General features: G+C 40.1%; 2 protein-coding genes across 3 annotated transcripts; both read right to left on the bottom strand.

Moving 5' to 3' along the window:
* Nucleotides 1-661: 661 nt before the first annotated feature.
* On the bottom strand, nucleotides 662-5,436 carry LOC119655333. 2 transcript variants are annotated; one of them, XM_038061177.1, is made up of 3 exons: nucleotides 5,402-5,436; nucleotides 5,090-5,317; nucleotides 662-749 (listed from the first exon to the last, which is right to left on the bottom strand). In XM_038061177.1, the coding sequence occupies exons 1-3, from the start codon at nucleotides 5,402-5,404 to the stop codon at nucleotides 729-731; spliced, it is 252 nt and encodes an 83-aa protein (XP_037917105.1). In that variant the 5' UTR covers nucleotides 5,405-5,436; the 3' UTR covers nucleotides 662-728. The 2 variants fall into 2 exon arrangements, with proteins under 2 accessions (XP_037917105.1, XP_037917104.1); XM_038061176.1 differs by lacking the exon at nucleotides 662-749 and having other exon boundaries at nucleotides 4,992-5,317.
* A 4,631-nt stretch (nucleotides 5,437-10,067) lies between these two features.
* Nucleotides 10,068-10,542, bottom strand: LOC119655535. The gene is made up of 2 exons (XM_038061449.1): nucleotides 10,434-10,542; nucleotides 10,068-10,375 (listed from the first exon to the last, which is right to left on the bottom strand). The coding sequence occupies exons 1-2, from the start codon at nucleotides 10,434-10,436 to the stop codon at nucleotides 10,145-10,147; spliced, it is 234 nt and encodes a 77-aa protein (XP_037917377.1). The 5' UTR covers nucleotides 10,437-10,542; the 3' UTR covers nucleotides 10,068-10,144.
* Between the last annotated feature and the right edge of the window lie 493 nt (nucleotides 10,543-11,035).

Raw genomic sequence — 11,035 nt, 5'->3', positions numbered from 1 at the left:
AATCAAATAGGTGATTGACACCTGCGTTTGGTTTGACTGAGCCGGAGCATTACGCGAGCGTGATTAGCTTCTGTGAAACTATGGGTAGGACATCTGGTAAAAGGAAATGATAAAAGGGGGAAGGGAAGTGCTATGGCTGAAAGGTGAATTGCTGTCGGAGAGAAAAGCTAACCCTGACAAGGACAACCTCCGCCCGCCGAACCAAGCGTTACATGTGACAGGAAGGAGAAACACGTTGAAGCGCACGTAATGTGATCCATTGGAGAGGAAATCGGCTAGTTGTAATAATGGAGGGGGAGCAATTAGTCTCGATTAGCTTGAAGAGCAGGCTCTCTTTACCGACTAAATCGAATGCTTTTTCAAGGTTTAGGGCGCATGCCACAATGGATTGCCTTTTCTCCAGATCATTGAGGGTGTCGTCTTGCAAATAAGGAATTCAGTGGATCTGAATCTGCCGCCGAATTGCTTTAGTGGAATGAGAGAGGAGTTACGCCTGTTCAGGGGGAGTAATAAAATTGGTAGAAGAGAAATTGGCCTCTCCTATCTTTGAGGTGACCGGAACAACCTTCTTGGGAATAGGCATCAGGAGGAAAGCCATTGTGCCCTATAGAATGATATTTCAATTGACTGTTTAGCTACTCCAAAATTACCACAGGTAAAACTTTTATTGTACTTAATTTATTATGGATTGAATCGTCAACGAACACTAAATGATCACATCAAAATATCTAAAATCTGCGAGCAGTTGGGTTTTTGTATCTGTAACCATCAGGTCCGAAACTATGAGCTGGTGCTGGTTCTCCGGACTGAGTTGGTGGCAAGTATTCACGTGGTGGTCCAAATCCAGCTGCAACACGTCCAAAGTCCTGTTCATTTTTGAAGGGAGGCAAATATTCGTTTGATGGACCATTTAATTCAGATACATCAGCAGCGACGACGGCGACAAGAGCCAAAAGAACCAGTGCAAAGACAGCTTTCTGCGGAAGTAAAATGTGTGAATCAATCGAGAAATATTAATTTACACTACTAATTTACCATTTTGGATATGTTGTTTCGAATTGAATACGAGACTGAATGATAGTATCTGCCAATGAAGCTGCGTATTTATACGATCAATTATTTCTGCGATTCTCTTGTAATTCGCACTTAAACATTTTTTGGTAGGAACCACTTGTCTGAAGCGATATAATAAGCGGAAACCAAATGGTGCTAGGTTTTCAAGTTGAAGGTGTTATTAATGCTGGTTAAAGAGAGTACACCCAATTGTCTTTCGTTGTCATTCAGTGAAACCACGTGTGCATACCTTATTTAAATATTGAGCTGTTGGGGATATTTTTGTTGCTTCTTGTTAAGCTCTTTTTATTACATAAAATTGTCAGTTAATCAAAGTACTTTTAGTCGCGTTAATTCACCAAAGCAGAAATAAGAACAGAGAATTACTGAATTACTGGGTTTAACATTTTTTATCACCAGTTATGAAGAAAGGTGGAAAATCATCCTGGAAGATCACTTTATTTCCGTGCATAGAAATGGTCATCCATGAATTGATAGGAGGATCAGAGAATAGAGCTAGACACCTTTATGGCAGGAGGCACAGAGGTCATTGGCGTCAAAAAGGTTAAGTCGACACTTAGTAGCAACCGCAGTTGCAGGCCTATACTAGGCTTGCTTCTGCTGATTTCCGGCAGTCTTTGCTCAAGCAGACCTTAGAAACTCAGCTGCTTGGTAATATACACAGTTTCATGATGTATAAATCTTAATTTTCTCTATTCTTCTTTTTCCTTCTCCGTTTCTACAGGGTGCGGCAGCATAACTTCCTTTTTTAAAATGCGCGCCACTCAGTTAGTTGATGTCATAGCGGAGCGCTAGTGGTCTCGTTCAAGAGGGGATACTGTAAAGTTTTGTCCCGACACGGTTTAGTCACCATCATGCGTTGGAATAGTGAGGAGCGTGCCTTTGCCGTTGAGGTTTACTTTTCAAGCGGATGTTCGGTTATTGCAACACAGCGTGCATTTCGGAATCGCTTTAATTTAGCCCCGTTGGCTCTCGTCCCAGATCGCAAATCAATTGTTACATGGGTCACTACATTCAGACAAACTGCAAGTGCGACAAAACGAAGAACTGGAGTCCCTCGGCCCTTTAGATCACCTGAGAACATTGAAGCAGTGAGAGCGTCAATGTTGCGATCGCCACGGCGTTCTGCGCGCAAACACGCATCTGCCCTTGGACTATCCGATCGTTCTGTGAAAAGAATTCTTCGTGATGATCTTCATTTTCATCCCTATAAGATGGCGATAGTGCAGGAACTTTCAGAACGTGACTTCAATTCTCGGATGAACGCGTGTGAGCTTCTTTTTGATGTCGTTCCCGAGGGTGCTATTGTTTTCTTTAGCGATGAAGCCCATTTTCATTTGTGTGGGTCGGTTAACAAACAAAACATGCGCTACTGGGCTGACACCAACCCTCGAGAATTGCATCAAAAGCCTTTGCATTCACCCAAAGTCACAGTGTGGTGTGCAATTTCCTCAGCTGGAATTATTTGTCCCTGGTTTTTTGAGGAAAATGAGGTTACAGTAACAGTGAATTCGGACCGGTATGTAAACATGCTACAGAATTTTTTTTCCCACGGCTAGAAAATTTGGATTTGGGGGACACTTGGTTCCAACAAGACGGTGCAACAGCACACACTTCAGGGAACACTTTCCAGAGCGCCTTATCTCAATTAGAGGCGATTTGGAATGGCCGGCACGCTCTCCCAACCTGTCCCCTGGTGATTTTTTTCTATGGGGTTTTTTGAAATCCCGTGTTTATGTGAACCGTCCAAGAACCACGTTCTATATTATAGGCTAAATTGCTACAAAATTTTGTGGTTCTCAGATGAACTTAAGGGGATTTTGCGGAAAATTACTAAAAATTAAAGTAACAAACTATTATTAACTTTTTTTTTATTAACTATTTGAACCGATATCAGAGGGTATTTCGGAGCCTGGGCACCATATAGTGGCAGCCTTTTGATTTTTTTCAGATTTTTTGGTTGCGTAGTTTCTGAGAATGGGTCCGTTAAAGAAATAATCACTTTCGACCCCCCACACTTTCCACCTTCCCAACAAGTGTCAAAACTAATGCCGGCTTCGGAAAGTACTAACCGAGACCTTCCATTTGATACTCCGCGTGACTATATTTGATGAAAAAAAGTTTTACATCCCCCTTTTGCATGTATGGGGACCTTCCTTTAAAATCAATATGGAAGCGTTCACAATTGCCTTCCCTCTACCAAATTTGGTGCCAATCACTACAACCATCTCCGAGAAAAATGCGTATGACGGACAGACGGACAATAAACCGACTTCAATAAGATTTTGTTTTACACAAAATCTTAAAAATGAAAAAAAAAATGGTCTAAAAAGTAAAAATTCAAAAAAAGCTCAAAGTCGCCAAAAAAGGTATTCAAAATAAATTGTCATAAACGAATGCAACAGTCAACATTTGAACTGTCACTACAACGTACCGAGCCGCGCAAGAAGACTGTATAAAGAAGGAGAAACTGCCTAGGCAATTGTTGAAATTTTGCGAGACAAAAAATAGAGAGTATTTGGTCCGGTCCGGTATCAAGTGGATGCGGACTTAGGCCTTCCCAATCCTTAGAAAATAAATCATCCCCTCTTTGGATGAATTTTAAGAAATCTGACGAGACTAGACGTCTTCCCTACATTGAGAACGAATACAAGGTGAGGTGACAATGTTTCCTTCGGATGAAGTCATATGTATCGTGTCAGCCGTTAAACAATACTTGACAAATCCGAGCAAAACTGCATGGTGATAGTGCACTTAGCCGTGTCCAGGTGTTTCGATAGCATAAAGAGTTTAAGGAGGGGCGGGGAAGACGAGGGGAGACCAGTCGAGGTGCGGACTGACGCGAATGCGCGCCCGAATCCGTGAAGATCGACGTTTAGCAGTTCGAATATTGGCCTCGGAACTGGGTATAAACTGTGAAATAGTCAGACAAATTTTAATAGGCGATTTCGGGATGAAAGAATAATTAGGGCGATCAGACCCGAGTCTGCACGGGGACTCATCTGAAGTGGCTTCGGCCACGAAACCTTACCAGGGGTATACTGGTACCATGGGAACCGAGGTAGCCCCTGGACTCATATACTTCGGGAGAATTTCTGTCGTATATGAGTACAGCTCGGTTGTTTGCGGTTGACCCCCTAGTGGGAGTTTCATGGGGGTTGTTGGTGATGCTCAAGCGAGAAGAGACCTTCGGGCCTCGCGTGATGTTGCGTTTCAACACGGGTGCCGTACTCCTTAGTTCGGTAGAGATTTAGGTAGGTCTTGCATCCACCAGTATGAATGCTAAGCCATGTACTTGGTATAGACTGGTACCGTTCTTGCTTGTCACAGCGGGGCTCTGATTGCGGTCCCAAAATCAATCCATGTCTTAAGAAGACCGTAGGATTAAGTCTCCACGACAGGTACCTACGTTAAAACCCCAAGGACCTAAGATCCGAAATGAGAATATTCGCGATCGTTATGGGGTTCCACCGATCTTGCAAAAATTGTGAGAGAGGCGTTTTCGATGGTATGGTCACGCAATTCGTGCTAACGAGAATTCACTTGTCAAGATTGGTCTGAACATCGGAGTCGATGGTAGACGACCAAAAGGTAGGCCGAAACAACGGTGGCCTGATACGCTGGATGGGGATTTAAAAGTCTTGAGGTTGCACCCAGATGAAGCATTCGACAGAGCCAAATGGCGAAACCGATCACAACGAGCCGACCCCGCTTGTGAACGGGACAAAGGCTGAAGAAAAAGAGGAAGAAGAAGATATGGTTTTTATGGAATCAGTCTCATTACTTAATTGTCTAACCTCGTAGATAAAGTTTTGTCTTAATTTAATTGCATGGTCAGCCGCTGTCCCTCTTAGAACAGCATTTCAATTGGCGGTTTAGGTAATTCAAAATTGACGAATATAGGAAAAAAAAGTATGTATAATTTGCGACTTATCCCAGCATATCAGATTTATTTTCAATTAAACATTTTATCAGTACTATCACATCAAAGTATTTAAAATCTGCGAGCAGTTGGGTTTTTGTATCTGTAACCATCAGGGCCGAAACTATGAGCTGGTGCTGGTTCTCCAGACTGAGTTGGTGGTAAGTATTCACGTGGTGGTTCAAATCCAGCTGCAACTCGGCCAAAGTCCTGTTCATTTTTGAAAGGAGGTAAATATTCGTTGGATGGACCACTCAATTCAGATACATCAGCAGCAGCGACGGCGACAAGGGCCAAAAGAACCAGTGTAAAGACAGCTTTCTGCAGAAGTAAAATGTGTGAATCAATTAATTGATTCAATAGAATTTTCGAAAAATATGTGTTTAATATTCACTACTAATTTACCATTTTGGATATGTTGTTTCGATTTGAATACGAGACTGAATGATATTACCTGCCAATGAGGCTGCGTATTTATACACGCAATTATTTTTGCGATTCTCTTGTAATTCGCACTTGACCATTTTTTGGTAGGAACCACTTGTCTCAAGTAGTATAATAACCGGCAACAGAATACTGGTAGGTTTTCATATTGAAGGTGCTATTAATGCTGGTTAAAGAGAGTACACCCAATTGTCTTTGGCTGTCTTTCAGTGAAACCACGTGTGCATACCATACTGAAATATTGAACTGTTAGAGATATTTTTTGTTGCCTGTTGTTAAGTTACTACTTAATGTAATTTTACCACCAACTATGTAGAAAGGTGCAAAATCATCCTGGAAGATAACTTTATTTCCATGCGACGGCACAGAAATGGTCATCCCTGAATTGATAGGAGGAAGAGAGAACGGAACTAATCACTTTTACGGCTTCACTGAGGGTGTCGGTATCACGAAAATTTAGTTGGCATTCATTAGCAACCGCAGTTGAAGGCCTATAGTAGCCATAATTCTAATGATTCCCAGCAGTCTTTTCTGAAGCGGGTCTTAGAAACTCGGCTTCCTGGTAGTATACGCAGTTTTATGTCGCAAAAATCTTTGTTTTCTCTATTCCTTGAATCGAGCTAATGGTGAAATTCATTTGATTGTATGCGGCATTCTTCACTTTCCTATTACTTTTCTATATCTTATTCCGACTCCGTACTACTAATAGTAAGTTTCTTTGAATTATTTACTTTAATGACTAAATTCTATATAAATTCAAGTTTCAGATTTCCCGCAACCCTCAGTTCTATTTGCACAATTATTCTTCACTTTCGACACTTTCAGGATCGCAATGTCATATACCTGCCGGTGCTAGCGCGCAATTATATGTACTTCAACTAGGCATTTACCCTCAAGTAGTACAGAGATATTTATGTGAGTAAGGATGTGATTTTGTGAATGGTTTTGGTGAGTCCGTAAAGTCAGCTGGTCATTGTTCTATCGAGTTTGTTTTCCGTGGCAAGTGTAAGGTAATATTTTGTTGTTAGTTAATATATTTCCGAAGTTGAAGTAGCTTGGAAGCAGACGAAATCAGATTTTTCTCGTACGACATCAATAGTTATATCTATGTGAGTTATGCTTCTAGCATTCAAAGTAATAGTTTGGCATGACTGCTCAAGTTCGAATTGAAAAATAGGTTCACGTATAAAATTATTGTACCAAGTTACATAATAGTGACGCTCAACTTTCGCGAGGTCGAGGTAGAATAGAGCAAGTGACTGGTCAGGCAATCTCCGGAAAATTCTCTCACCAAATATTTTGAGAACGAAAATTCAAAATCCATATACAAATTGAAGGAAATTTTTAGATTTTGAGGGTCGTATGAAAGGTGCCATTTTTTTAAAAAATATTTTGATAGAAAATTAATAGAGAACGTTAGGGAAAGTGTCGTAACTTGGGAAGTTGTACAATGGCTGTGTGGGAACTTTTCAGGCACAGGATTGCTCATGTAGATTTTCCCTTTTCCGCAAAGTTAGGTTTTTTTCTGACAATGCTGTCAACGGTTGGATTACATGAGCTTTGGTTGCTCTTGTAATATGACACAGGCTCATTGATTTGACGCGAACCAGGGCTGCGGAACAGCAGTTCGAATTGAGATTTAATTCTATTGGAAAATTGTAGTTTTAAAGCGCAAGAAGCACTAATGTGGGATTGGAAATTTAAGTGAATTTGGGTAATTGAAATTAAGTTGTTAGCGAGCGAGTGTGTGTTTTGGAGTACCGAGTAGATCATCAGATTTTACATTGTCCAATTTCTGGAAGAACGTATTGCAAGCGACTACTGATGAGGTACCGACGCAGTGGAAAAACTGGTGAGAGATGGTGCATTTTGCCGTTAATAATTGAGGGGTCTAGTTTCCAAGGTCACATAATTCTCGAAAATGAGTTAAGCATGGTACTGGGTCGTTCACTTCAAGCCTCATTGAAAGCTATAAACAAAATTTCTGTATGTGTTTCTTTCGGGGTGAAATCGGCCCTACACCACATTGTTGGGAATCAGGTTTTCGGTTTTCCTGAAAAATAAAATAACATCCCGATTTTTGAAATTTTGTGCCATTTTATTTTCGGTGGACTATTAAATTTCCTCAATAAAGGAATGGTTTTGGAATTCTCAAAAAGAAAATGTTTCTCTTCTGTTCAAATGAAAAATCATCGGAAGCCAGGCTTAGACAAAGGACGAGGGTTTGAAGCCACGTAGCGTTACGCTCAGTAAAATAAAAATAAAATACTGAGATTAGGTAAAGGATAAATAAAATATAACTGCCGTTTCCCCCTATCAGAATTTTGGTGATCGAGCCAATGGAAGCATATTCAAGAATATTATGTACGAAGGAATTAAAAAGGATAACTGAGGAATTGATAAGAGGAGGTGTGGCTGAGTACGTCAACATAATGAAGATTGATTTGGAGCTTCTTGTCAAAGATTGCACTGAGGTCTTTGTATGCAATGTAAATGCAATCACCGTTAAAAACTGATCATTGAAATAATACGGAGATGATTTTTAGTGAATAGCATAGTATAGCGAGAGTAGCATTTCCTCACTTTAACTTTTCCCGATTGCACATCATATGCATCAACATAATGTGTCAAAATATGACTGAAGGCTCCACTGAACCATTGGGCCAATCGATAACAGAAAATTGTTCTAAATCATCTAGGCTAGACAAAAAGAAATACAACAAAAATAGACGGAGAATGGAGCCTTGAGTTACCCCCAAGAGAAAAATAAGCAACCTTTGAAGAAGACACGATTTACTCTACCATTTAAGTAAGATCTCGATCAGGACGAGATAGTTGGTGGAAATCGATGTCACCGGGAATTTGGTGAGAAGCAAGGAATTGTCAATAGAGTTGACAGGTTTCTTTGACTACAATACAATGTCGGAGGCATTGGAAACAAGTCCAATAATGGTCGCCAAACAGAAGTCACCCTTTAACTTCAAACGCATGACACATTTTGAAAAATTAGGTACCGGTAATAATAAAAAATTAAAAAGTGGTCTAAAAAGTAAAAATTCAAAAGAAGCTCAATAGTCAAGATTTGAACTGTCACATCAACTTACGGTGTCGTGCAAGAACATTATATACAGGAGGAGAAACTGCCTAAGCAATTCTTAAAGTGTTGCGGGACCAAAAAAAAAATATAGCGTCCGGTGGGCGGGGCTTTTCAGTCCAGCTTGGTGCCAAAACCAATCGTAGAAGGCGGCAATCTGAAGAATGTTGAAATGACACTTTATCAATTTCGTATTGTATTTATTAGAAGTGTTGTAGAAACACGATACACAATACATTATGGCCGAGTGTTATAAAATTTTATTCGACAGTTCGACTGGATACTATTATTCTTTTTCGAATCAGTTACCAATAAGATATATTTCCTTTTTCTTGCATCTGACGCCATCTGCCATATTTTCGATAATTCTTTTTGAACTTTTACGGGGGTTAGGAGTGGAGTTGCACTTAGAAGATGGCGGACCTCTACAATCAACTTTCGCCACTTGTCAGATTTTTTGGTGGGGCTCAGCATTCGTGGTTGACTCCAGTTAACCTGGATAGTCATTTTGACCATCCCATCTAATTACCAATCCATGTCGGCTAAAATTTAAAAGATGAAATCCAATAGAAGTGGTCCTAGTCGAAAGCAAAGTTTAGTAACTGATTCCATCTTTATTCGACAAACTGGAAAATTAGAAGTTTGACATCAGAATTGGCTCTTTTCCACGGGTTCACTTCCATCATTTGTAACAGACGTAGCTGGTAGGATTGGAAAAAATTACTGTTTGACTTAAACCAATTATCGGCACGAGTTCCATTTCTTATGTCTGATCGAGTTGTAGATTTTATGTATCACGTGAGAAGGACTGAAGTATCTAAAGGACCTGCCCCCGCATTTTCTAGCCTATATAGTACAAATGCATGCATGCAAGTCCGGAGCGGACCCAAGGAAGTGCAACTTGTTATTACCCTTGATGGCCCACGGACTCCTCTGTTGGGTTTAACACCCAAGTTTACAAAATTAGCTGCCTTCGTTCCCTTTTAATTTTGGAAACTTGGATGTTAAACCCAAAAAGAAGAGTCGATGGACCATCAAGAGTGGGAGCAAGTTGCCCTCCATTTGGTCCGGTCCGGCATCAAATGGATGCGGACTTAGGACTCCCCAGTCCCTAGAAAAGAAATCATCCCCTCTTTGGATGACTTTTAAAAAATCAGATGTTGCTGGAATATGTATGGAACGCGACTAGACGTCTTTCCTAGATTGAGACGGAATCTAAGGTGAGGCGACGATGTTTCCTTTGAAAAAAGTCGTATGTATCGGGTCAGCCTTTAAACAGTACTTGGCAAACCTGAGCTGACCGGCTGTAATCTTGACCATACTACAGATGAATTTATTAAGGAGAGTACTGAATTGCAAGGAGCAAAACAAAATATTTTTGAGCTTACTATCGACTGAATAGATAAAGTCTTGTCTCAATTTAATTGCCTAGTCAGGTGCTGTCCCTGTTAGAACAGTATTCCAATTTGCGGTTTAGCTAATTCAAAATTGATGGTGTAGGTAAAAAAAGGGACGCATAATCTGCAACTTAAATAACAGGCATTTCTTATCCCAGCATATCAGATTTATTTTCAATTAAACATTTTATCAGTACTATCACATCAAAGTATCTAAAATCTGCGAGCAGTTGGGTTTTTGTATCTGTAACCATCAGGGCCGAAACTATGAGCTGGTGCTGGTTCTCCAGATTGAGTTGGTGGTCCAAATCCAGCTGCGATGCGCCCAAAGTCCTGTTCATTTTTGAAGGGAGGCAAATATTCGTTTGATGGACCACTCAATTCAGATACATCAGCAGCAACGATGGCGAAAAGGGCCAAAAGAACCAGTGCAAAGACAGCTTTCTGCAGAAGTAAAACGTTTGAATCAATCAAGAAAAATGTATTTACACTACTAATTTACCATTTTGGATATGTTGTTTCGATTTGAACACAGGACTGAATGATATTACCTACCAATGAGGCTGCGTATTTATACACGCAATTATTTTTGCGATTCTGTTGTAATTCGCACTTGTCTATTTTTTGGTAGAAACCACTTATCTCAAGCAGTATAATAACCGGCAACCAAAGCGTAGTATGGCTTTCAAGTTGAAGGTTCCATTAGTGCCGGTTAAAGACAGTACAGTCAATTGTAGTCTTTCGTTGTCTCTCGGTGAAACCACGTGTACACACGAGTGTAAAATCTTAAGTTATTAAAGATATTTTTCGTTGCTTCTTATTTAGTTATTTTTTTGCCGAAAGTTGTCAGTAATTGAATAGGCTTTTGATCACTAAAGCAGAAATAAGTGAGGAGAATTACTGGGCATCAACTCTTTTACCACCAGTTATGTGCAATGATGCAAAATCATCCTGGATGATCACATTATTTCCTTGCGAAAAGTGCATCCCAAGAGCAGATGATAAATTTCTTAACTGTCCAATTTTTTGTTATGAAAAAAAAAAAAAATAAATACACAGATCATTCGGCGGTTAATAAACTAATAACTTTCTTCTGAAAATGGT

The sequence above is a fragment of the Hermetia illucens genome, chromosome 4 (genome assembly GCF_905115235.1).
Source record: "Hermetia illucens chromosome 4, iHerIll2.2.curated.20191125, whole genome shotgun sequence".
In the NCBI taxonomy this organism is placed as follows: domain Eukaryota; kingdom Metazoa; phylum Arthropoda; class Insecta; order Diptera; family Stratiomyidae; genus Hermetia; species Hermetia illucens.
This window is presented reverse-complemented; position numbering and strand designations above follow the sequence as displayed.